Source organism: Penicillium chrysogenum (genome assembly GCF_028827035.1).
Source record: "Penicillium chrysogenum strain IBT 35668 chromosome Unknown utg000005l_segment0_segment0, whole genome shotgun sequence".
Classification (NCBI taxonomy): Eukaryota; Fungi; Ascomycota; class Eurotiomycetes; order Eurotiales; family Aspergillaceae; genus Penicillium; species Penicillium chrysogenum.
The window spans coordinates 8,849,128-8,874,520 of NW_026622753.1; the positions used below are offsets into that span (position 1 = coordinate 8,849,128).

General features: G+C 50.1%; 8 protein-coding genes across 8 annotated transcripts; 4 read left to right on the forward strand and 4 right to left on the reverse strand.

Moving 5' to 3' along the window:
- Positions 1–5,100: 5,100 nt before the first annotated feature.
- Positions 5,101–7,912, forward strand: N7489_011712 (glycoside hydrolase family 47 protein; the record flags this gene model as incomplete). The annotated part of the gene is made up of 3 exons (XM_056717461.1): positions 5,101–6,170; positions 6,221–7,813; positions 7,873–7,912. 3 exons carry the CDS (start codon positions 5,101–5,103, stop codon positions 7,910–7,912), a joined length of 2,703 nt encoding a protein of 900 aa, XP_056565083.1.
- Positions 7,913–8,105: 193 nt separating this feature from the next.
- N7489_011713 (DUF2013 domain-containing protein) lies at positions 8,106–10,701 on the forward strand (the record flags this gene model as incomplete). The annotated part of the gene is made up of 6 exons (XM_056717462.1): positions 8,106–8,142; positions 8,218–8,310; positions 8,439–8,789; positions 8,856–8,956; positions 9,011–9,167; positions 9,218–10,701. 6 exons carry the CDS (start codon positions 8,106–8,108, stop codon positions 10,699–10,701), a joined length of 2,223 nt encoding a protein of 740 aa, XP_056565084.1.
- Positions 10,702–11,164: 463 nt separating this feature from the next.
- Positions 11,165–12,147, reverse strand: N7489_011714 (uncharacterized protein; the record flags this gene model as incomplete). Its single annotated transcript, XM_056717463.1, has 2 exons — positions 11,165–11,497; positions 11,608–12,147. 2 exons carry the CDS (start codon positions 12,145–12,147, stop codon positions 11,165–11,167), a joined length of 873 nt encoding a protein of 290 aa, XP_056565085.1.
- A 1,185-nt stretch (positions 12,148–13,332) lies between these two features.
- N7489_011715 (UPF0075 family protein) lies at positions 13,333–14,776 on the reverse strand (the record flags this gene model as incomplete). The annotated part of the gene is made up of 2 exons (XM_056717464.1): positions 13,333–14,511; positions 14,579–14,776. The coding sequence occupies 2 exons, from the start codon at positions 14,774–14,776 to the stop codon at positions 13,333–13,335; spliced, it is 1,377 nt and encodes a 458-aa protein (XP_056565086.1).
- Positions 14,777–15,372: 596 nt separating this feature from the next.
- N7489_011716 (damage-control phosphatase ARMT1 family protein) lies at positions 15,373–16,831 on the forward strand (the record flags this gene model as incomplete). Its single annotated transcript, XM_056717465.1, has 3 exons — positions 15,373–15,610; positions 15,673–15,778; positions 15,835–16,831. 3 exons carry the CDS (start codon positions 15,373–15,375, stop codon positions 16,829–16,831), a joined length of 1,341 nt encoding a protein of 446 aa, XP_056565087.1.
- A 95-nt stretch (positions 16,832–16,926) lies between these two features.
- Positions 16,927–18,698, reverse strand: N7489_011717 (uncharacterized protein; the record flags this gene model as incomplete). The annotated part of the gene is made up of 4 exons (XM_056717466.1): positions 16,927–17,035; positions 17,088–17,346; positions 17,397–17,870; positions 17,936–18,698. 4 exons carry the CDS (start codon positions 18,696–18,698, stop codon positions 16,927–16,929), a joined length of 1,605 nt encoding a protein of 534 aa, XP_056565088.1.
- Positions 18,699–19,550: 852 nt separating this feature from the next.
- N7489_011718 (putative MFS monosaccharide transporter) lies at positions 19,551–22,280 on the forward strand (the record flags this gene model as incomplete). Its single annotated transcript, XM_056717467.1, has 5 exons — positions 19,551–19,691; positions 19,767–20,716; positions 20,770–21,025; positions 21,080–21,281; positions 22,240–22,280. The coding sequence occupies 5 exons, from the start codon at positions 19,551–19,553 to the stop codon at positions 22,278–22,280; spliced, it is 1,590 nt and encodes a 529-aa protein (XP_056565089.1).
- A 1,590-nt stretch (positions 22,281–23,870) lies between these two features.
- N7489_011719 (LysM peptidoglycan-binding domain-containing protein) lies at positions 23,871–25,384 on the reverse strand (the record flags this gene model as incomplete). Its single annotated transcript, XM_056717468.1, has 5 exons — positions 23,871–24,352; positions 24,421–24,576; positions 24,645–24,784; positions 24,838–25,103; positions 25,163–25,384. The coding sequence occupies 5 exons, from the start codon at positions 25,382–25,384 to the stop codon at positions 23,871–23,873; spliced, it is 1,266 nt and encodes a 421-aa protein (XP_056565090.1).
- Between the last annotated feature and the right edge of the window lie 9 nt (positions 25,385–25,393).

The following is a 25,393-nucleotide window of genomic DNA, read 5'->3' on the forward strand; positions in this document are numbered from 1 at the left end:
TTGGCGGGGAACCTTAAAAGTCTATGCAATCAAAGAGGCTTTTTCTGAAGATAGCGTTAGATTCTCGAGATGTGAGACAAAGACTCCGAATGTCCTTTTTATCGATCGACTTGCCAATCCAAAGAAGAATTTCCAGTGGAAGTCCCAAAAGCGGCATCTTAGCCAAGTTTGTGGAACGCGTAGGCAACGACTACCTAAGCAGATGGTAATAAAATAAGGGCTAGAGTAATAATTCAAAGAGGAAGTCTATCACCTCCGACAGTTAACTGAGAAGCTTAGGAGATGCAGTTCTTTAAGGCGGTCGCTTCTATTTAACCGGCTCTGAGTGCATATTGTTAAAGCCACTGCAATAAATAACGATATCATGATACGGATTTACTAAAAATAGCTGTCGAGTCACCAGCTTCTAGGATCGTGATACTTACTCCTAGGGCCACGCGACCGGTTCCTAGGAGCCCTAAGGATCCTGGGATACGGCTATAGTGTTCCTAGGAAACACCTGCCCATTCCTGGGAGCTATACATCCTAACTGAATCACCCCTCAAGTAGACCCAAAGCTTCTAAACTCCTAGGAACAGTTCTCTTACTATGAGCCCGCGTAAGTCCCGGGAACATATATCTATTAGCGAAAAGGCACCAATATAAGTGTATTCAGGCGAGGAACCCTTTCTTTCTTTGATAGCCAAGGGGGACGGGTATCCCCATCTTGGGAGGCCTACTACTAGGGTTCAGATTCGGCTATAACAGATCAACTGCTATAATGTACCTAAGTCTACGTAGGATTGAACAATTGTTATTTTAAAAAGAGAAACTGAGTAAGTCATATTCAAAATATCAAGTAAGAAACAAAGAGGCCGGCAAAAATAATACTATACGGCGCGCGGTATCTTACGGAAACATGCTGGTTTCATATATCGAAAATATTACAATACTTCTAAGTATTGTGGCTTGTCTATATCACAGGGTGGCTGTGCAGGTTGATTATTACCTCGCAGAGAAATACAGGCGAACAGCCATGACGAAGCCCATAATTATCCAGATAGTATCAGAACACAGTAAAACAATTAATCAAGTCCTTTAGGCGGTTGCACTTTTTTAGACTCGTTATGTATTATCTCAATTCATACTAAGTGCGGACTGTTAGTGCTCAATCGGAGACGTCCCATTTTATGAAAATATCCATTTGCCTGGCAATAGTGGTCATTTCAGTCGACGCTAAGCTTCCGGAATCGAAAGTTGACCAGGTCTGATGGGTTAGACTGGGGGCCTTTTAGCCGTCCGCTTGCTAAAGTAGGCTTAATACTTAGGCACTTTAACAGATGTTCGGATACATTTAGTCTTGGCGCTCATTGGAAGCTTCTTGCATTTAGGTCTCTTCCACGTAAACAACTGGTTGATAATACCATGCAGGCTCCTCTCGCTCGACTTCAGTTGAGTGGATTATTCCTTATAGTGCTCGAAGAGGTGCTAATCGTGTAAGTATGGCGAAGAAACGTCTTTGGATTTTGGTGAGACCCGGTGCTTCTTGCTGTACTATCGTCGTTCATCGGAAACCGAAAAAGAATGATATTAGTGTCGAAGGTTCACTCGAGTGGGAAGAGAGGTGGAGAAAAGCCTTCACCTTATAAGTTTGGAACTTCGATAGGGAAACCAAATCGGAGGGGGCCATATATGTCCGGATTTGGCGGAAGGTGCGATGGCCTGCGGTGCAAGCCCTTTGAAAGGCTGCCAGCATCTGGCGGGTTCCTACAACAAGGGCCGGTGAGATTTCATATAACAACAGCTGCTGACCTCTCCAGCATTCAATAATGTTGTTTTGAAGTTTCGATACAAAGACCAGGATCCGAAACCTTGAAGAGATATCAGTCCACATTTAAAGGCTTGTTGAGGTTATTATCTCCTCAAAGCAAGCTTTTCTCAGCCTCTTACCGTATTTCCGTATTTCTCCTTAAATACAAGGTAAAGAACCGTTTTTATGGGTCAATCACTAGCTGCTGCTCTTAGTCAAAAAAGAGGTACGACATAACAAATAATAGAAACTAAAATTAAAACGACATTGTGCCATACTTTCACCATGCCTCAGAAGCTCTCACCTAAAGGAAATATGATATGTCGAGATGATCGAGAATGATATAGCATAGGTAAGAGTCCTTCCAAAACATCTCAAGATTGCTATAGCTCTGTGGTCTGCCCTTACTATCACAAGGGATGCGCTTCAGTGCCAGTTGCCTTTCTGAACTTGAATGTTGCTCACAATTTGTTGTTCTCCATAGCCAACGCTACGCTTGTCTTCTGCTGGTGAAGAGAATCATTCGGCCGAAATACACAATAGGGACTCCGAAATTTACGCACAACACAGAGGTTTCCACACATGTGTAGCCGTGCTTCTATGTCACAGAGAATCAAGAGCATCCATGTTCGATCGGCTCCTGCATAACAATGTCAGCCATGTGTTCAGGCAACTTCTCGTGGGTATACTAGGATATAACTCCCTTGCCGACGATGGCGTTGGATGTCATGACCAGGCCTGCTGGGGATCTGATTGACCCAGTGCTAATGACACCCGGTCTAGATTAGTATCAGCGGAAGACAATCGACGACATGGCCCTGTTAATTTTGAAGCGTGGATTTTTTTTTTTTTTTTTTTTTTTTCCGGTAGCTTTGAGCCTCCGAGGGGCGCAGACGCTCTGCTGCGCGGCTTGAGAATTGGTGATACTGATCAGCTTGGCATTAAATAGGGAGGGGAGAAAAAATGACAATCTAATGTACGATCAGTTAAGGCGGATCAACGAGTCAATTAAGGCTGAACTTACAGTGTTTGCCTTTAGTTAAGGATGGATGGGAGAGAGACGATAAAATCATTATTCTGGGAGGACTGGTTTGATATGTCTCCATCTTTGTGGTGACATTACTTCAGAGAGAAATGTGAGAAAGGTGGGGATTCCTGGGAGCTAGCCTTATGTCTCAAAGTAGATGGCTGGCTGAAACAAAATACCCTATAAGCCGTAGGAGTATTAATGCACTCTAGTAGTCTAGTAGGTTCCTGGGAGCGTATGGCGGGCCACCAATCCCATCCACCCATGGCGAAAATATTTGACGTTATACGCTTAGGAAGGGGCTTCAAATATGCGCGCGCATTTGAAAGAAGTAAAGAACCAATCTATCTCCGCAACCCGCTGAACATGAATCCTATCAGTTAGTCTTATTACGGGGCAAGATAGTAGACATTCAAAGTAAATCCGCTCATTCGCCATTGCCCTGACAGAGATCCATCGTGGGGCGAAATAAACGAGTGATCCTAGGAGCAAAGCCAGAAGTGGGAGACCGATGGGTCAAGAGCGAACGGTCGCATTAACGACGCCAGTCCTTTTTTGATGGGAGTATTGGGGCGATCTAGAGAAGAGTTGCACGTGATGAAACTAGCGTGTTGTGTTTTATTGATGTAGCTTACTCAGGCCGCTCATGCCGATGCTCAGCTCATGCTCTGTGAGCGAATCAGGGCACTCAGATGATGATCAGTGAGTGGATCCAGGTGCTCAGCTGATTATCAGGTGATGCTCAGTGAGCAGATCAGAGTGCTTATGTAATACTCAGTGAGCGCATCAGGGCGCTCAGGGGCGTGCTGGGATTTACTCAGTGAGCAAAAAGCGGCAAGGCCTGAGCACTAATACGGAAAGAGAACGCCAAGAAGTGACAGAGGAAATCAAGTACATAGGTAACTTGACTACTATCCCAGTTAAATGCCAATTTCGACAATTAAATTCCTCAGCCCAGCACTCTTCAATCTCTTCCCATCTACCTTCACCAATCGGCTAACCTGTCACCCGGCCGCGCAACAACTCTTTCCAGAAGCTCATCCTCTTTACTCAGGATCATGATGCCCACCACCGTGCCGCACAGCCATACCCTGGCCGTTGAAGCCTGCCGTCATCCGTTCCCCGGTACTCATAAAATCGGCCCTAGTGTCTATATTCTTAACAGAAGGCGAAGGCAGCCCCCGTAAACCCCATGAACCCTGTCCACACCTGTTTCAAACCGCCCTCCGTATCGTAGGAGTCCACAATGATGCAAGACGTAGCGACGACAACCGGCCTTCATGCCGTCAAAGAGCCGACGGTCTCGGCCTTATTCTCGCATCTACATCGCCTGGAACGGCGGTGTAGCGTACTCCGTTCGAGCCGTAGAGGTCAGGGTCAAGGCGACCACACCACTCCGTATACGGGCACTAATACTGTGAGTGACGTGGTCATTAACGAATAGAGCATGAAGCATAAAATGATTCAATGAATTCAACGGAGAAAGGATAGGACGAAGGAAAGAAGGAGGAAGGGAAGGGGCGGAGAGAAAGAGACCTATCAGATGTACGGGGAACACGAACTGGACATTCTATTCCTCTGTAGAACTGAGCTATCTACTCCGATCAATATACTGTATAACTTAACTATAAGTTAGCCTATATCTACGGAGTATGAAGTAATAAAGTGGTATGTATGCTAAAAGACTAATGATTACAGTATTTATGCCTACATGCATATCTCCGCATTATAACGGGCCTCAAATGTTTCTCGGGCATAAGATAATTACACATGTTTGTCAGAATCGGCCCAATTGCACCAATCTCGGTTAAGGGCCGACACCCTTGAAATGAGCTGGCTGAAATCGCCAAGTATGATAGGCCAATGTGAAGACCCTTGCGGATCGCCTGCATAAAACCTCCCAAGCGTTTGTAGGGCGCAATTAGCAGGGCTGGCAGACGCCGATCATTGGCCCCGGATTCTGGCGCATGGGCTGCTTCTCCACCATGTTTCGGGGCCCGGGGCCCCCTGTTTCTTAGGGTCTTGGCTTGGAGAAACAGGGGAGTGTGTTCTCTTGGTAGAGAAAGGGAAGAGAAATTGGCACAGAAGAGCAGAATAATGTAAATAGCAGCATTGATTATACGAAGAAATAGAAATGTCCAAGAAAAAACATAAATAGACCGGAAGCTTAAGTGGATCTACAGTCTCGTGATTGCATCTAGACTCGGCGCGAACTTCTATTTTCCTTCTCCCTCTCTACACTTCCCTCGGTAGTTCAATTCTGATCCTAAGAGGGACAGTCGACATGTTTCGAGCTCGTCGCTATCGAGTTCTAGTCATCTTCGCTGCGGCGTTCATCCTCACCTTCATCCACTTCGCCCGATCACGCGACTGGAGCGATACGTCAATCGAACAGCCTGTCGGCGTTCACCCACCAGATCCCGCCTCTGCCTACCCAAACCAACCCCAAGCCCCGAAACCCGACAACCCAGCCGCCGCTGCTGCCATCGAGGAGAGTGACAAATATGTCATCCCGGAACCCAACCGCGGCTCCTCCGGCTCCGCACCCTCTACCGAAAAGCCGAAGATAGGATCTCCTGTTGGTCCCAGCAGCGGGTCAAAGGGTAGCAGCAGCAGTCTCAAGGATGCCACCAAAGATAAAGCGCCAGTTAAAGTGCCTAGCAAGGACGGTTCGAAGGACCCCGCGCCAGTGGGTGGCGCTGGTAAATTGCCACCACCAACAACAGAAGACCCCTCCAGCATTCAAGAGGAGATGGACAACGGAGGTGCTGGTAGACATTCAGTGGACCATCCCAGCACTGGCATTCGGTGGAAGAAGTTCACTGAGCAGTTCCCCGTACCGGCGGGCGAGACAATCAAGCTGCCCAAGGAGCGGTCGAAGATTCCCAAGCTCCAGGCTAAGTTCAAGGATGAGTCGAGCTCGGATAAGCAGGAGCGGTTGCAGCGACTTAGCACTATCAAGGCTGAGTTTAAGCATGCTTGGCAGGGGTACAAGAAGATCGCTATGGGGCATGATGAGGTTAAGCCACTGTCAAAGCAGGTCGAGAACCCGTTCAATGGCTGGGGTGCGACTTTGGTTGATTCTCTTGATACTCTTTGGATTATGGAGTTGAAGGAGGAGTTCACCGAGGCTGTGGATTTCGTTAAGAAGATTGATTTCAAGACCTCATCTAGAGGTGATATCCCGCTCTTTGAGACTACCATTCGTTACCTTGGTGGCCTTTTGGGTGCTTATGATATCTCTGGTCATCGGTATACGGTGCTTTTGGAGAAGGCCGAGGAGCTTGCCGAGATTCTTATTGGTGCCTTTGATACACCAAACCGCATGCCGCATCTTTACTACCGATGGGCTCCGTAAGTTTGATTCAATTCCTCGTTTGTTATTTAGTACTGACAAATAGCAGAGAATTCGTTGCGAGGCGCCATCGGGCCTCTATCCGAGCTGGTCTGGCTGAAATTGGATCGCTTTCTTTGGAATTCACTCGATTGGCTCAATTGACCCAACAGGACAAGTACTATGATGCAATTGCGCGCATTACCAATGAATTGGAGAAGATCCAAGATACAACCAGCATCCCTGGACTGTGGCCTCTTCGTATCAATGCGCAGGGATGTACTAAATACGATTCTCTGCGCAATGGTAGCCCTACGCGCGAGCAGCATGCCGCTTCAACGACTCAGAGAATTTCCACAAAAACCCGCAGACCTTATTCTGCGCCGACGGATATGGAGAGCTATACGAACTTGATCCCGCGTGATGTTGATGCGGATGCTGAAGAACCTGTCCAACTTGCCAATGGTACCCATGCTGCCAATTTGGCAAGCGTCGAGGCGCGCCAGCAACAGTCACCGCTTGCAAGTCAATGCAATGGCGGCTTGGAACTGCCCATCTCGTCCCGTGAGAATAAGTTTACCATGGGAGGAATGGCAGACTCAACTTACGAGTACCTGCCCAAGGAATACCTCCTCCTAGGTGGCTTAGAGCAGTACCAGTCGATGTACACCAAGGCTGCTGCTGCTGCCCGCAAACATCTCGTGTTCCAGCCCATGGTCAAAGGCGGACGTGACATTCGATTCATGGCCTCTGCCTCAGTGACACCTGGAAAGGCCCCCGATATCAAAGATCTCGAATACGAAGGAACTCACCTCACATGTTTCGTCGGTGGGATGTTCGCCTTGGGAGCGAAGACATTTGGAATCGAGGGTGATTTGGACCTTGCAGCCAAGCTTACCGACGGTTGTGTGTGGGCTTACGAGGTCACGCAGACTGGGATAATGCCAGAAAGATTCCGTCTTCTAAGCTGTCAGAAGGGCTCAGCCTGTGAGTGGGACCAAGCCACCTTCGATGCTGGCGTGGCACGTTGGTCGCGTCTTGACCCAGCGGCGGGACCCCAGTTCCGCAATGGAGAGAGCGCCTATGCTGAGCGTATCAAGATGGGCATGATCGATGAATCACGAGAGCCGGTTGGCAAGACCATTCCCATGGCCATGCCAGGCTCGTTGAACCCTCACGATAGCGACATCGTAGAGAAGCGCAGTGAGAGCAGTGCTGCGATTTCATCTGCTGTTTCTGCTACCTCTGCTATTTCAAGCCCAACACCATTCCCTGGTACAGCTGACCTGGAGAACCGAGACGCGCCTCGTTCGCCTCCATCGCCCGATTCACCACAGGCGTCGGTTGGCAAGGATCACCTCCCCGCGGGCATGACCAGTATCCCATTGCCCAAATACATCCTTCGACCCGAGGCAATCGAGTCTGTTTTCATTATGTATCGTCTGACCGGTGAAGAGTCCTGGCGCAAGAAGGGATGGCAGATGTTCGAGGCCATCGTCAAACACACGCGGACAGACCTGGCCCACGCGGGCATCAATGATGTCACGGCCCAAAAGCCCACCCAGATGGATACCATGGAGTCATTCTGGTTAGCGGAGACGCTGAAATACTTTTATCTGCTCTTCAGTGACACGACTGTGGTGGATTTAGATAAATACGTTCTGTAAGTGGCTGACGTAGCCGTAAACAATGCTGTGGACAAACAACTAACCTTTCTCTCAGGAATACCGAAGCGCACCCATTCCTGCGCCCCAGTTCATAATTGCGCCTGGATTTATATATATATATATATATATATGTATTGATGCCAATGAGAGTTCTGTACTATTCCCATACTATTCTCGTATACTAGCAGTCGTAGTGAAGTGCGTAGGGTTGACCCGCAGTGGGACTAAATTCCCCCCCGCCTTCAACTCTCCAACTCGCACGTCTCGGCATGAGCAGTCTGACGGGAAATGGAGCCTGAGGTCTCGGAGACTGAGTTCTGGACTGGTAAGTACCTGGAGAATCAAAACCCATCTCTTTATTCCAGACACGCACGCGAATATGACAATTGACTCTCCGCAGAACTCCAAACGATCGTCTCCAAGCCCTGCGACTCCGAAGACCTGATCGACAACGCCCTCCGAGCCTACCTAAGTCTAACAACTCAACACAAAGGTAATCAGCCCTGCCCAACCAAAGCATAGATCTCCTTGATCCAACACGAATCCCCAAACACGAACTTGAACCACCTAGCCCGCATTGCCTCAGCGAACTATCACTAACAACACACATCCATCCCCCAGATGAATACCTCCAAACAGAAACCGATATTGCGCGCTGCTCCTACAAACTCTTCGCATCGAGTATCTTCGCCGCTCACGCCGACTACGTAAGACGCCAGATCATCTACGGCCTGCTGCAAGAAGATGACCCAACAACCCTCCACTTCATTGCGTCATTCATCCTCTTCGACGGGCGACAGAATGAAATTGCGCTTCAGATGCTGAATGAGGAGGGCGCGTTTGCGCGTCTTCTTGAGCTTATTCAGGCTATGCGGAGAGCGGATATGGATGGCGATGCTGGGTTGCATCGCTTGTTGATGGATCTTATCTATGAGATGTCGAGGATCCAGAGGGTTAAGATTGAGGATTTGGGTGCGTTGATATCCTTTGAGTGTTGGTTCGGTCTGGTTGGTGGCTGATTTTGGGGCTCTGTTGCAGTTCTCGTGGACGACGACTTTATTCGGTGTCTTTTTGATATCATTGAGGATCTTTCTTATGACGTTACGGACCCGTATCATTATCCAGTTATTCGGGTGCTTGTGAGTGGTTTTCACTATGTTTGCGTTGGGTTCGATGCTGATGGCTCTGTGCAGCTGGTTCTGAATGAGCAGTTTATGATTTCGGCTCATGATCCTGTTGATGATCGGCCCTCGGGGCATTTGACCAACAAGGTTATTAAGATCTTGTCTGTTTATGGTGGAATGTATAAGACCTTTGGGGAGAATATCATTCTTCTTATCAACCGCGAGGGTAACGTGGACCTCTTGTCTTCGATTGATACGGCGACTGACAATTTGCAGCCGAGACATCTTTGCAGTTACTAACGTTGAAGCTTCTGTATCTGATATTCACCACCCCTAGCACATACGAGTACTTCTTCACGAATGATTTGCATGTTCTGGTTGATATCTTGATCCGCAATCTACTCGATCTACCCGAGGAAGCATCTGCGCTGCGACATACATATCTCCGCGTTCTTTACCCCCTTCTAGCTCACACACAGCTAAGAAATCCACCGCACTACAAACGTGATGAGCTCCGAAGATTGCTCAGCATCCTTGTCCGAGGGCAAGTTTCATATGGAAGCGACGCAGAACACGAGAAAATCCTCCATTTCGAAGAGGTTGATGAAACAACATGCCGACTTGTCGGTCGATGTGCCACGGTAGATTGGCTGCGCAGTTCTGAACAGCCTGATTCGGCTGAAACGCAAGATACGCCTACCAAGGTTATGTCGACTTCTATTGAGACCGTCCTTGATCAAGCCGAGCAGTCCGAGTCGCCTGCAGACATTAGGGAGTCACCCGCAGATATCGGTGAACCGCTCGAAGTGGCTCGCACAATCTCGCGTGCAAGTACGATTGCTAGTACGTCAGATACAGCATCGCCAACGAGGGTGGATTCCCGCGGTTCTTCCGAGGCACCTCGAAAACATAGCTTAGTACAACGGCTCGGCATGAACCTAGAGCCAGCATCTACATCTTCGCTGAGCGTGCAAGCAGTTGCAGCGCAACACGAAAAGCCAGGGATCATGACTCCCAGTCGCAAAGACGGTGTTCCAGTCGCCGCTCTCAGCGATGAGACGCCGATCATCCGACCCCCAAAGGTCAAGCCCGAACCCCCGAAATCTCGCCGCTGGCGCGGGCGCCGTATGGCCGTGGACGACGAGGAGCACCACTCCCCCGGCACAAGCAGCGACGGCTACACCATCCCCGAAGGCATAGAAGTCAGCCCTACCACCACACACACATCAACGACCCCAAACCCTGCGACACCCCCGTCACTCTCACACCCAGATGGCCGTGAATCCGTCTCAAGTTCTAATCTGGCACCCCCAGGTACCCAGCCGCGACGCTCAGCATCAAACCCACCCCCAGCGCTCCCGCCGCCTCGTCGTTCATCACACACAACACCAACCTCGAGTCAACACCGATCTCCAGCCCCGGTGTCGGGAGCCGGTCGTCACGGTCAAGCCCCGCTTCCTCCGAACCCGCGACGCTGGGGCCGCGGCAAAGCACAGCATGGACAGAGTGATTCCGTTGAGAGCGGAGCCAGTAGTGTCGGTCCGTCAAAGGAGCTCGAAAGCGACAGCATTCCTGCCCCAGCTCAGCAGACCCAGTCTCAGACTCAGTCTCATTCTCCGGAAGGAAGTACTCTGTCTGACCCATTCTCGCCAACATCACCAACATTACTGGTATCACCAGCCGAATCCGGTGACAATGCCCCCGCGGAGGCTGCGCCTCTCAGCGTAGAGGAAGCGGTTCAAAATGTTTCTCTGCATTGAGCGAATTTCTTCAATGGCGTGCGTGCGTTTCTTACAATTCAAGATACTCCTTGTCTGCGCCTCTTTTTCTGGATTTGTTTTGATATCCAGCGGCTGTTGCTGTTTCAGAGAACGGCGGGATGCGATAGGCCTTGGCTCTAGTCTTCAGTGGACCTGAACATTTAAGCATTTCAATCATACGGAGAGTTGTTAGGATACGAGTTACAAGCAAGGACTGGATCCTAGAAAAACCAAATAGACTGATTTCCCTGACAATTAACAAGAACGGAGTAGAATACATATATACAAATACAGATACAATTATTGGTAGGATGACTTAACCAGATGGGATAGTCGAAATAAGATAGAAGTACACATTCATCCTACACATACAAGCAAAGCCTGTTCCTTCAACAGCCTCACTCACACCCAGACAAAAGTTCTCCTCAAGAGAAGAGAGATATGATAGTATGCAAGTATCACCTCAAATCTTCAACCCCCAGCTGCGGCCGAGCCCAACAGCAGTGTTCCATCCAAAGCCGGCACATTGGCCCAGACCGGTAAGTTTATCAGCAATAGCTTGACGGTCCTCAAACCGGCGCTCCACAAACGCAGCTGTTTCAGAGAGATCAGGTGTCGGGTCGCGCGTCATGACGACCTCGGCGCTGGCGTAGATGGCTGACACCGCCAGACGTCGCGTATACCACGCCGCATCGACGGATGCGTCACCGGATAAAGTGAGGATATCGGATGCGAGGGCATGCAATTCCGTTAGCGAGAGGGGGATATTAGACAGAAGGGACATTTGCGCGAGAGCCTAGTAGATATCAAAGCAGATTAGTATAAGCCCCCCAAAAAGTTCATATGATTGAAAAGGAAAGGAAAGGAAAGGAAAGGAAAGGAAAGGAAAGAAAGGGATATACTCACATCCTGCCAAACATGCCTAACCTCGTCATTCATCCTCAGTCTCTCCAAAAGCAACCCCCGAACCCGCTCCTCAACCCCAAGCTCATAAACATCCTTCCCTTTCTCCGCTGCAATCCGCCGGAACAATCCCCCCTCCTCGACCTTTCCGCGTAACAATCCTCGTCGACTAGCAAGCCAGAAGAGGATCAGGTCGAATTCTCCGCGCGGGAGCAATTGCACTGAGACATCTAGGAATCCTGCGTCGCGGGCTCCGAGTGTCAAGGCTGTGCTGGTGAAGCCGTGCGCTGGGACGTGGTCGAGGGCTGCGGTTAGGATTGCTGTTTGGGAGTTCGTGTATTCGTGGTCTGGGAGGCGTGGGTGGAGGGTTGAGTGGTAGGTTCTGAGCTGGGAGAGGGGGGTCTTGGGTTGGTAACGGGTTGGGCGGGTTCGTTGAGGCGTGGGTTGGATTGTGGTTGTGCTCAGTGCTTGGGTTCGGCGCAGGTAGGGGGCTAGCTGGGTGGGCAGGGCCCTTCTGGGTAGGGTGCGTGCGAGGTGTGCCATTGTGTGGTGATTTGAGGTTGTTCGAGAACAAAAGTGAAGATGTTGGAGATGGGAGGGTGGTCTGTGCGCGGGTGATCTATAGGGAGTTGTCTAATATTCGGTTTTGACTTGGGAGTCTTGGGTGTGCTAGTATGGTTATAGTTGCTTATTAAATTCTTGAAATTCGATTATTGGCGTGCCTTATTATGAATTTGGTCTGATATTATGCAGCACAACTCTGAATCTATACGCTGCGTGCACCAGCATCAAGCCAAACCCAAGACAAGTGGACAGAAGATCGTATGAGTATCTAGGCAAGGGTCGATATAACATACTCGTGCCTAAGACACACTAGAAACCGCTGCCTTGAATAGAAATGACCTTATATACTTCGGTAGTCGGCAGTTGATAGTTATGGCGGGATAGTTGGCGGCCTAGGATTCAGGTCGAAACATGCTAGAGCGGAGTTGTCGACTATAACCTCCATTCAACATGCATTACAATAGTCATATCTCATATTTATCCCTCAGGGACTCCAGCCTCCCAAGTTGCTTACAATGCTCTATCTGCCTCAGTACGTTCAAGAAGGCCCAACAGTTCTTCATGAGCTCCTGGGAGTAGCCTATAAGTTACGTATAGACTAACTTACCATAATGAGCGAAGAACTATTAAGCCCAATGCAAGGCCTGGTTATGTCGAGGCAAATGGGCGGGCCTTGTCGTGGTTTATTTCCTAGTTTTTCGTGAATTTCCTTTGTTTCTTATATAATTCGTGAGAAGAGGTCGATGGCGGATTATGTGTTGAAGGGAGTAGCCTAATATTTACTCTTAAAGGATTATGTCGGTACTGGAGGACTAGTACAATTCAATTGCAACCAGACAGCCTCTCAAGATAGAAACCTGCGCACGGGGTTTTCGTGGTGCACTCACGCTCTAATACTAGCTAAGCTTGGATAGAACCTGCGTCGGTTTAGGTTAAGTCATGAGCAGCGCAGGCCCCTCTTCTTCTGCCCCAACGTGAGACATATCACGATCTCGCCCACGAAACAGTGGTACATTATACTATCACTTGACGGGGTCAGGAAGAGATCCAACCAGAAACATGTTTCGAAGTCGATAACAATGGTACATTAAAATCACCCCATTCTTAGATCCTTGTATGCAAGTCATAAGTCATACAAATCAATAGTTGCACTTCCACACCCTTCTAAGGCTTCCATTCGGTGTATGGCCGGTCAATAACCATCTCCTTGACCGTCGGCAACTGAGCTTGACCCTTTCCGAATTCCACTGCCATTGCCATAATCTCTCTCCAACGCAATCCCGGCGCAATCTTACCGGAGATGGTGTTAGGAGTCAACGTGTCACTGTTAATAGGAACAAGAGCAGCACGGCCGAGAATAGCCTCGAGAGCCTGCTGAGCGAACGAGACTGCCTCCTTGGCATCGGAAGGAACACCCGTTTCATCAAGACTGAGAATCTTCGACTTTGGCAGCTGCGCCTTGAGATACTTGATGATGTTGGGGTTGTGGGCACCACCACCGCACATATAGACACCGGCGATCTTCTCAATATCGATGTTAAACCGGGGAAAGAAAGTGCGGTACTGCTTGACAATGTTCTGGGCGGTGATGCGGGTGATGGTGGCGATGATGTCGTACTTGCTCATGCCCAGAGCCAAGCACTCGTCGATGATCTCCTGGGCCCCGTTGTCACCGAAGGTCTCACGACCCGTCGTCTTGGGGGGCAGGTGGTTGCAGTACTTGTTGTTGTCGAGGAACTTGTCGACTACTGCGTGGTTGATGGTACCCTGAGCACCCCACTCGCCGTCGCGGTCATACTCCATCTCGCCGTTGGTAAAGTAGCGCATTGCGGCGTCGATGAACATGTTGCCCGGGCCACAGTCCCAGTCAACCATGGCGTCGACGCCACCCTCGCTGTCTGGTGGAATGACGCAGAGGTTAGCGATACCGCCGATATTCTGACAGATGCGCCATTCAGTCGGGTGACGAAGAAGGAGACCGTCGATCAAAGCGACGAGAGGAGCACCCTGGCGGCCGACCGCCTGTTCAGCCATGCGGAAGTCGGTAACTGTAGTGATGTGGGTTAAGCCACTCATGATAGTTCCCTCGCCGAGGCAGAAGGCGGACCGGGTCTCGCCGATTTCGGGCATGGAGAGAAGCCAAATGGTCTGGCCGTGCGAGCCGATGAGGTTGATGCTATCAATGGGTACGTTGTGCTTCTCACAAAAGAGCTTGACTGTCTCGCCGAACATGTTGCCGAGCTGCACATTCAGCTGGGACATGAGGGAGGGAGTAGTTTTTGTTTCGCGAAGCATGGTGAGGACGGGCTTCTTGATATCTAGCGGGACGGGGAACTCGTCATACTGTATTAGGGCAATTTGTCAGTTCCGTTGAAGTTGACTGAAAAAGACTACTAGAGAACCGTCGTACCTTGAGGATCTCCATGTGCAAAGGAGCTTCGGGAGAAGCCTGGCGATAACGAACCAAGGCGCAGTCAATGCCGTCCATAGCCGTACCGCTGTTCATTCCCAGAACTGTGATGTCGAGGGTGCCATCGGCAACACAACGGCGGGTGCCGTTGACGTGAGCAGAGCCATTGGGCTCGGGAAATTCAACTGAAGTGACCATTTTTGTAATTTGCATATACAGAATTGCAATTCAATGACTTGATTCCAACGGTAATCCAGAGGAGCGAAAAACCGCTTCATATACCTTAGGACACCCGACCCCAATTTGCGCTGGACAAACAACATGACCCCGTAATTCCTGATATTCCGAAGTCATGCGCAAGACAGAATGCTGAGAAGGGCGGATTCGGGGATGAGCTTCGCGAGCTACATGGCTGATCCGAGCCCGAGAAGCAAGCCAGAATTGCCTAATTGGGTATCTTCGAGACGAGATGCACAGACCACTCGACCCCGGAGTTGCGGAAACGTGGAGAAGCGTTTAAGCCGTCAGTCTCGGGCCGTTTATGCGACTACCCGTGCCTGCATCTCGTGTTATTGGTGAAGATCGGGGAGGCAGCCAAGGTTCTCTCGTGTTTGCATGGAGGGATGGCTAATGAATCCCGAGCTCTGGTCAGGGCATCCATCTCTCTTTCCGTCGACCAGGTGAGGATGATCCGTGCTATGTGTCTCTAACTAAAAATACTTAAAGAGTTCCCTGAATCTGCGGTTTTGGCTTCCTTGACCTTGCCCAGTCGGATTTATAACAATCACATTGTCATGCCTTCTGCCACCATGAACGCTCATGAAGTTCGCTCGGTTTGGACCTCAGATGAGGGTTCAATGGCTAAACAGACGGCTGAGAGCCGATGGGCCAAAATCATTCAGGGCACCGTGGACGACATGGGCGAGACAGCCGCCATGGAGAACATTGACGATCAGAAAAGAGCGGAGAGCATCGCCATTCAGATTGCCCTCAAGAACGTCAAAAAGAAATTCAAAAGAACAATGCTCTCACGTACGTACTTCTTCTCCAAGCACCGAAACGCAGAAACTCACGACACGTCAGAACCCTGCAAGATGACGGCAAGCCCGATGTTCAAGAGTGGAACAACCAGTTGGCTGCGATTGGAGAGTGCAGTTGGGCCAACTGCCCGTGGCTCTTTGGAGAGTGCTACATGTATAGGTACGACTGTTGCTGTAAAGATCGGATCGAAAGAATTGCGCTGAAAATCCCACCAGACGCATCCAAGGAATCTTCACCTCCTCAAAGCACTGGCAGAACTATGATGTTTTCAAGCGCCAAAAAGACTCTACCTTTGTCAAGTCAAGAGCCGCCGTGGAGGAGCTCGCCAACCGTTATATGCAGACCGTAGCCGAAACTGGACTTGTCCAGGATGAGAGCAAGGAAGAGGCCAAGAAGTTGCGTTTTATCGAGATGACGGAAGTCGCCCTGTGGGGAAATGCCACAGACCTGTCACTCCTCGCTAATCTGACTCTGGAGGACTTACAAAAATTGCAGGGCCGTGATGCCATCCAGAAGAGCCAGCGGAACATCGTCGACAACGACACGGACGACGTATGGGCGTATCTTCAACGCACTGCCGGTCAACCTAGTCGCCAGATTGACATTATCCTCGACAATGCTGGCTTCGAGCTCTTTACCGATGTGCTCTATGCCGCTTACCTGCTCGACGCCGGCATTTCTACCTCTGTCAGACTGCATACCAAAGAATCCCCGTGGTTCGTCAGCGATGCCATCCCCTCTGATATCGAATCACTGTTCAAGCATCTTGGTTCCTCCGATTGCTTCCCAAGCCGCGAGTCTCTCGATCAACTCATTTCGAGACTCCGCAAGTTCTTCCAGTCGGGCGCGATCACGACCACGAGCGACCCGTTCTGGACGACACCGTTCTCGTTCCACGAGATGCCATCCAAGGCACCCGCTCTCTTCAAGGAACTCCAGAACAGCTGTCTGGTCATCTTCAAGGGCGACCTCAACTACCGCAAACTGACCAGGGATGGATTGTGGCCTCACACCACCACGTTCGAGGAGGCACTGGGTCCCCTTGGAAAGCAGAGCGGCATCAAAACTTTGGCCCTTCGCACGAACAAGTCTGACGTTTGTGTTGGCGTCCCGACTCAGAGAGAAGTTGATGCGTTGAATGAGGAGGCGCCCAATGGTGCCTGGGTCCAAAACGGGAAGTATGCCGTGGTGTCGTTTAATGAGGGCCAATGATTTCCTGTCTTTCCTCTGTCGCGTAGACCAATTCCTTTATTTTTGATGTACATAGGTAGGCATTGTGGACGGATTACGTTGTCGACCATTCTTCTTTAAGAGAATTCACTATCCAACTCGTCGGCCACGCATGCTTCGTTTCCATATCTCGCAGCAGTCTCATTAATTCCTCTCTTTCTGCTAAATCTGTCATCAAGGGGCCCCCTGTCAATGTCAGTAACTGGATCCTACATGAACAAGGCGGGAAATGTCTCACAAATAAAGGTGGAATGACAGAGCGTGATTAACGATGGCACCGTCGAAGGGGAACTGTTGCATGCACCACAAATTGCGCGAGCGTGCTTCATGACCCGGATCTGATGGCGTCAACGAGAACTCATTCACACCACAGGAAACATCAGAGCTTACATCAGACTCACGAGCTGTACCATGGACCCCTCTGACTGCAAATTTAGGCGATGGCTTGTAAATGACCAAGAGCATACAGGCAAGATGATAGTAACCGAATGCCATAACTGCAAAGAATATTAGACAGCGCAAAGTATAAGACTTCTGGCACACATACTATGCCAGTCCGCCGTGAACCATATCTCTGGGAAAGGGTTTCCATTGCCCGGAACGGCTTCGCTATACCAGATTGGGTCAAAAGTACCCGGCCTTGTGCTCATCCAACTCTCGACAGCCTCGGATAGCTCTTGCCATCGGCACATTCTGGCGAAAGGCTCAGGGTAACTTGGCCCGAAGCAGAAGTGTACCACGGTGGCACAGATCCAAGTCATAGTGTTAGCCCATGCTGTTTCAGATTTCAGATTGCTTAGTGAGTCACCTCCGCCCGGAGGGGGAATGAGAACCAAGTCCAAATCCACATTGGGAGACTGCTGATGCACACACGCATTGTACAGGCACTGACGCAGGTACACCCAGAAAGCCGCGTGCCGCAACCTCGGGGCCGAGGGGTCCACCTCTCGTCCTTGCGATGCCCGGAGCAGAGCCGAGCATCCGGCTAAATGACGCTCTTGATCGCTGCCGGTTACCATGACTGTTTCAGCCCCGAGGAGATTAGCCTGGGCGTCTCGTGATGGTTTGACACTCTCTCCGACTTACCGTTTAACTGTTCAAACACCCGCAGGATGACAATGGTACACAGCAGAATATCATCGTTGGCAACCGTTTCCGAGCTCAGGAAGGGGATCAATAGTTCTACGCATCGCTCATGCGCCTGCTCGGCCATTTCGGCATCTCCGACGTGCCGGGACGCGTAAGAAAGCACAGCATACAGCAGGATTGGCGATTGCTTGACCAGGATGGGAATTTTCCGAGTGAACTGACGGGAAGCATCTGTGCAGTCAAGCCATTGCCCGAGGTGCGTTGCAAAGTGGTGTACCAGGTAAGCTTCTCTGTGGGTCAGTGGAGATCCTGCATGTATCGCCCCTGCGTGCGAAGCCGGAGACCATGGACTTAACGAGTCCGGTTGAAGCAGCTGGGAGATCTGTATTCCAGCCACGCTGAAGTAAGGAGAGGTGGTAGTATTGTTGACTGAAGATGCCACCAGAGACACGGAAACAGAGTCGCTGGTGTGTTCTGACGGGATAGTAGATCCTTGAGTGTTGTATGGTGATGTCACCGAGGTATAGTCGTGTTGGTGGTTATGAAATTCGGCATAACTTGGGTTGATGGTGTGTTCAGGGCTGGTTGCATTGGCAATCACTCCGTCTGCAGTTCCGCGTTCCGGCAGGTGTGACATCTCATCATGATCATGGTCAGGAGCATCCTTAGGGTCTTCTCTAGTCTTTCTTGGTTGATAAGGCTTGATTCTGAGGCACTTAGGTGAGTCTACTCGTAGACATGGGCGGTTCTTTTTTGGCATTGCCCACAGATCGGCTTGACTTGGTCACCTGTTTTCAGGTAAGCTTTTGCATTTAGCCTATATTGAACTTTTCAATGGCTTACATTTGACATGCCTTTTCCGGCAAGTTAGGCTGTGATGAACTTAGCAATGTATCACGATGGATGACGGAGAGTGGACACTTTGTCCGTCAACGGTCACGCAGTCAATAGTTCTGCATGGCAAGCTTCCCCAGAAAAGCCCCAAGCCAAGGAACGTAGATCTGGATCAGCCACAGCTCTACTCAATTCTCGATAGGCGAGGTGTATAGTACGTGTAGTGTAGGGGAAGGTTTGCGGGGGAAGACTAACCATCCATTTTTGGAGCGAAACTTTCCCATGTTGAGAACTATGGGGTCTGCCGGAGGCCAGATTTGTATAAGATTGTTGTAAGATTGGGTGAAAGTCCGTCTGGAAGAAGGAATATCGAGACGAGATTAGAGAGTAGACAAGATCAAATGAAGGAAAGGGTCAGTTATGACTTGTGGGGAAGGAGAGTGGAAAGAAAACTCGGGATTTGGGGTTGTGGGGGTGGAGAATCCGGAAAAGGAAGTGGCCCCCGAGGCTTTGAATTTGGAGTCATTTCCATCACCCATAGAGAAGAAGGAACCGTGGAAATTGCTTGTGTCTCTCTTTCTCCGTCATCCATCATCCATTCTATGGGGGGGACTACTCATGGTCTATAAACATCCCCATATATCCCGAATACGAAAATGATATCTTCTCTATCAATAATCCAGGGTTGAGTTTCTTAGTTTCTATACATTTTCTATTCATATTCTATTCATTTCCAATTTGTCTTTCTTTACGGTTTCTTAGTTCACTGCTATTCACCATGATCCAGAAAGGATTCTGGCGGACAGTCCCTGGACCTAAACTGCTCAAGTTGATTACTGCAGTCTCTGCCATTGCCATTTCATATGAGGGCATGAGCCAGGGTGTCATGGGCGCTGTCAATGTCGCCCCAGAATATGGAGTATGTACCGCAGTCCCCTGAGCCATGATCTGCCCAGAAATGGAATCGGGAACTAATCGAATATCACAACTGCAGCACCGCATGGGCTTCGCCGATGAGCATGGTAAAGTCATCAAGCCCTCTCTGCAGGGTGGCATCGCTGCCATGTACTATTTCGGCGCTCTTCTCGGCGCCTTCTGGGCCGGCAGTTTCTCCGATGCCTACGGACGTATCAAAGGGATCTGGATGGCCTGTCTCTGGTGTCTTGTCGGAGTTATTCTTCAGGCAAGTGCCATGAATCTCACTCACATGCTCTGTGCCCGGGTCGTTGCAGGTGTCGGCGTCTCCTTCATCATCGTTATTGCTCCCTCGTGGACCGCAGAGCTGGCTCCAGCGAGCCATCGCGGTCAAATGATCGCCCTGACTTTCCTCGCCAACTTTGGAGGCATTGCCTTGTCTTCCTGGATTGGCTTTGCCAGCTCTTTCACCGACTACGCCGGCGGCACATTTCGATGGCGCTTCTGCTTTGCATGCCAAGTGATCCCAGTCTTCTTCCTCGTCATCGGTACCCTGCTCATTCCTGAATCGCCTCGATGGCTCATCAAGGACGGACGCAACGAAGAGGCATTCGAGATCATCACCAAACTTCGTGGAGACGGCGACCGCGACCACCCGGATGTGCAGAAAGAAATTCGCGAAATTGTCGCTGTCGTGCAGATGGAACACGAGACGCAAAGCTCCAGCTATTTCAAAATGTTCTTGGGCATTGGTTCGGGGGATATTCACATTTGCCGTCGTATTCAGTTGGCCTTTTGGCTCCAGGTAATGATGCAGTACGGTACAGGTATCGCGGCGGTCGTCATCTACTCGGGTAACATCTATCGCACTGCTGGCTTTGATGATTTCAAATCAAACTGGTTGTCTGCCCTGTGCATGACCTGCGGTATCCTGGGAACTGGTGTTGCTGCCTTGGTGTTGGACCGAGTGGGTCGTCGCCGGACCCTCTACTGGGGAGCGGTCGCTTTGGGTATAATTCTTTTTGCTCTGTGAGTATGAATATATTTCGCCCTTGACGTTGCTCTTACTGACTTTCCTCCAGTGGTGGTCTGAACCGTGGAGCCGTCAATAACCCCGATAAGGCTGAACAGTACGGAACCGGAGCCGCTGCCATGGTCTTCCTCTACGTGGTTGTCTTCAGCTCTTCGTGGTTGATGATTCCTTTCATTTATCCAACCGAAATTTTCCCGACATGGCTGCGCGCTAAGGGTAACGCTTTTGGTGTTGCGGGTTGGGCAGTCGGCTACGGCGCTGGATCGCTGCTGGTCCCGGTTATGTTTGCAGGTATCCAAGAGAAGGTTAGTTCTTTCCTCTCTTCCCCATATTTTCATTTCTGATATCTTTCTTCTCAGACATTTTACGTATTCGGTGCCGCCATGTTCTTCTACATCCCTCTCATTTACTGTTTCTTCCCCGAGACTGCTGGCCGCACACTCGAGCAGATCGACTTCCTGTTCGCCAGCAAGAGCCCTTTCGTGTGGGATGAGGAGAAGGAGTTTGCGAAGCGAATGACTCGTTTCAATGCTGATATCCAAAAGATGGAAGTTGAGAATGGTGAATATGCAAGCGAGGAGAAGAGATGCGAAGAGTTTGTAGAGAAGGTCTGATCGGGGAGGTTGCGAGTTGCACGCCAACCGTCCGTGTCTGTTTTGTAAACGGCGGACCTGTGAATTACTGTATCCAGTTAGTTTTGCCTTTTTGGGTTTAGCGCCCCAATACGCCGTCACGTAACCTCCCTTTAATGCCCTCCGACATAAAGACCCGTCTTCGCTGCTCATCTTCCCCCTCTCTTACCTTTTCGTTCTTCCTACCTCTCTATCTTGCACTCATCGCCGCCCCCTTTCTTCTACTCTGGCCCCCACCGACTACTGCGTATTTGCTTTCAGCCCGACGCACTACCCCTTTCATATTTACCGGAGATGCCGCTTGATCCGACATCTAACTTGCAATGCCTGTCACCCAGAAGCGTAACCATTGGGATGATACAGCATCCTGTCCTTTCGTGTCGATGATCCTCCTTCTTCCCTAGGGCAGTGACTGAACACCATGCTACGAAGATATCTAGGTCTCCCTCTGCCAGTGCGCCTTTTCGTCTCTGATTCCGCGGGCCTCCCTTCAAATCTGCAACGTGCCAGTATACCCTCAACGCTGCATCTGCCTCTCCCGCCGCACCACCTGAGGTTGCATTGCACAGCCCCGGCTTCATAGAATGGCTCCCGGTTGCCTGGCCAAACGCCCAGTTGTTGTCGTCGTCGGTCTCTCCGGCCCCTCTCCACCCAATCAGTGAAAACTCGAAATCACAGCTCTTTCATGTTGGCCAGTAGCGAAAATGCCGCACACGCCCTGGGCCCTGGTCGATGCTGCATCTTGTGGTCAATGCGCGACTGTGACTACGGAAATTTTTGCCAGTGAACCATAACTTGTTGTGGACTATGAAACTGGTATGGTCTAGCGTCCTCGATTGCAATGGGTTGTATTGCAGGACCTGGTTGAGATCGTCTACTCTTGGTAGAAGAAGGATTACATTTTCCGGGCCTCCGTCGTCGTCTATAAATGAGACTACAATTCCACCAATATGGCAAAACTGGAATTTGAATCACCTTCAAATTCTCCTCTTCGCCTATTCCTTGTTCTCTGCCAGTTCCTTTGTTTTATGAGTGCCCGCAGTCACCACATCCCAAAGAGTCTTTAGCCGTCTCTTGACAATATATGTCAAACGTGAGTTTTCCTTTGTATTTTTTTCGGCCCCGGAGTTGCGCATGATGCCTCATCCGTCTAGACGCTGGTCCTCACGCTAAGCAGCCCTTTGGAGACGATCCCTTCGCCGTGGCCCTCTTCTGGCGAGGCGCAGCAAGGAAGACCGTGGACTTTTTCGAATGTGAAACGCTTTGATCCAATGAGAGAATTGCCGCATACACCGTCGGCCTTGCGCGTGACTCAGTGATTTCCGTTGTGGATGGGCTGGTGGATCTCCCTGTCGGCAGGCTGCGCTTTGTCTCATGTATCTTGTTAATCCAACCTGCTCAAAACGCTCAGAAGAGGCAGGGGGCGGTAGGCAGGCATAAAAGGTCGTTGGAACTCCTCAGACCGAGAAAGAGGCTGACTATCTGTTTATGGTTCCTTCTCTTCTATTCTGATGCATTGCGTCTGAATCTTTCTCGCGGCATGGAACCGATCAATCGGACGACGTCATCCATTATCGTCCGCCTGCAAAAAAAAAAACACATTTCAAACTGTTCCAGGCACCCGGTTCCCACGCCCGTATCCATTCACAGTCATCTTTCGGATAGACCCGCGCCAGCCCATCCGTTTCTACCTAGCCAGCACTGGCGTCCGAGCCTTTCATTCTCGGGGCATGCGCCGTACCTGGCGGCTGGTTACCCGCTTCGTTTTGCCGAGTGTGCTGGCTATGTCGCGCATTGCATCATCCCATTCGAATAAAGATCTCCATGCAGGTCTCGTCTACGGCATAAAACCACTTTCCGAGCCTAAGGTATTACCCGCTGCTTGAACTTGCGGAATGACTCATTTTAGTCGCTCGTACATCAAATTGATGACATACCCCTAGAGCTTTAAGCACTGATCCCAGGGAAGAAGAGCATGATCCTTGATACGTGACAGATAAATTAGTACTTCGAAATCAGTGGCAGGGATTCTGCGGCATTACTGTAGAAAACTGCTTCGAGAAGGAGCTAGCACTTGTGTCGAGGCATGACTCCCCCCTTTCCAACAAATCGATGGCCGACCACAGCTCTCCAAATTACAAAGACCTTGAGACCATGTCGGGACGCTCTCTGAATAGACAGCATAATGAGAATCGTCTCCCCTAAAGCATTGCAGAAGCAGTTGTTGGGACGAATCATAGCACATTTTTCTGCTGATCTTTGTTCTACTCCGACCAATCGCTGAGCCGTAAGGGCATAGTAATAAGTGGGTCCAGGCCAATCAGAAAGCTAGCTATTCGGCTCAGTTTGAGTAAATAAAACAGTCACGCCATGGTCCGAATATTTCAATCTATAAGCAAAGCATCTGTCCCAATTCCTTGCTCTCGAAGCGACCAAATGTCATCTTTATTTGTATGACAGCGAAATATTCCTCTTCCGGGCTACCCCGTTTTAGGACAAGCAAGCTGAGACCCCAACTCTAGGCATCGACACACACATAGTAGCCCAACCAAAGTCCCGCACAGTCAGTCCCGACTTTGGGATTCCAGGCATTGAAATGAGCGGCCGTAACATCGTATTTCTGCTCAATCGTCCAACAGCTATCACCACTCGCTGCCAAATGCCATGACTTGCACGTATCAATAGTCCCCGCCATTGGCTGGGCGGTTTTGATAGCAACACAGTAGTATTGGTCCTTGAGAAGGCTACATGCGTCGCCAAGAGAGGGGTTCCACTTCGTGAATAGAGCCTGGGTCAGATATGTGTATTTTTCATTGACGATGGACCAGCAGCTATCACCGGATTGAGCTTCGTAGTAGTCGACACAGTCAGCGACGGTTCCGCTTCCTGTTGGGCCAGGGGCGTCTCCAGATTTGGTTGATGTAGCTGAACTGGTCGATGTCGATGTCGCCGATTTTGTGGACACCGCACCAGTCGTCACGGAGGAAGAAGACGAAGAACCTATAATTTGACGATTGTTAAGCATGGAGCTGATATTCGGGCCGTTGAGTTGAACGAGATGCACAGACCTGATACGCCGACACAGACATAATTGGATAACCATAGGTTCGAGCAGGTTGATCCTGTGGCCGGGTTCATTTGATAGAACTCTTCATTGGTAATGTCGAACTTGCTAGCAATAGTAGCGCAGGTATCATTCTTAACGACAAAGTGCCAGTTGTTACCTGAACAAGGATCAATGTTAGCGAGGGCTTGAAGTGGAGCCAGTATAAGGGCTTATGATCAAACATACAATTGGATGGGATCCCTGTTTGATGCGGCTGATGGTCGGCCGTCGGGGTTGCAGACGCAGAGCTTGAACTTGCCGAAGATCCACCATCGATGCAAACATAATAGCCCACCTGGAGGCCTTTGCAGCCCTTGGAAATTGAACTAAGCTTTTATGAGAACAAGGTCAGAGAATGGAAGGGATTCGAGTCTCTCACGGGTTCCATGAGTAGAATTGCCCCAGGGTAAATGTCATCAAACTGTCCTGAATAGTGTTGCAGGTGTCGCCGTCCTGAACCAGGTAGTAACTCTTGCAGCTGGAAAAAACACCACTCTGGGTAGGCGCCGCCGTACCCGAATATGTCAGCGTACCAGCTGGCGTCGGAGTCGCAGTTGTGCTGGATGAAATGACAGGATCGTCAGGCCCTGCCACACAGTAACTCCAGCCGCGGACCAAGGCGCATGATTGTGGCACCGATGGATTCTGAGCAGATCAGTCAGCTAGGATATGGAGATATGGACCTTGACGTGTACTGTACGCACCCAAGAAAGAAACTGTTTTTTGGTGATTCCAAAATAGGCCTCGATAGTCTCACAAGAGTCACCCGTGTCAATGTCATTCACCCAGTACTCACATCCTTCAATCGCACTGTTACCAGAGTTTCCCGTTGCTGTATTGCCGTTGGTCCATCTGTGGTTGATATCCGCGGCAGATATACCCAAGCTCAAACATAGAAGGGAGGAAATAAAGCTCAGTCGGACCATTTTGTCTGA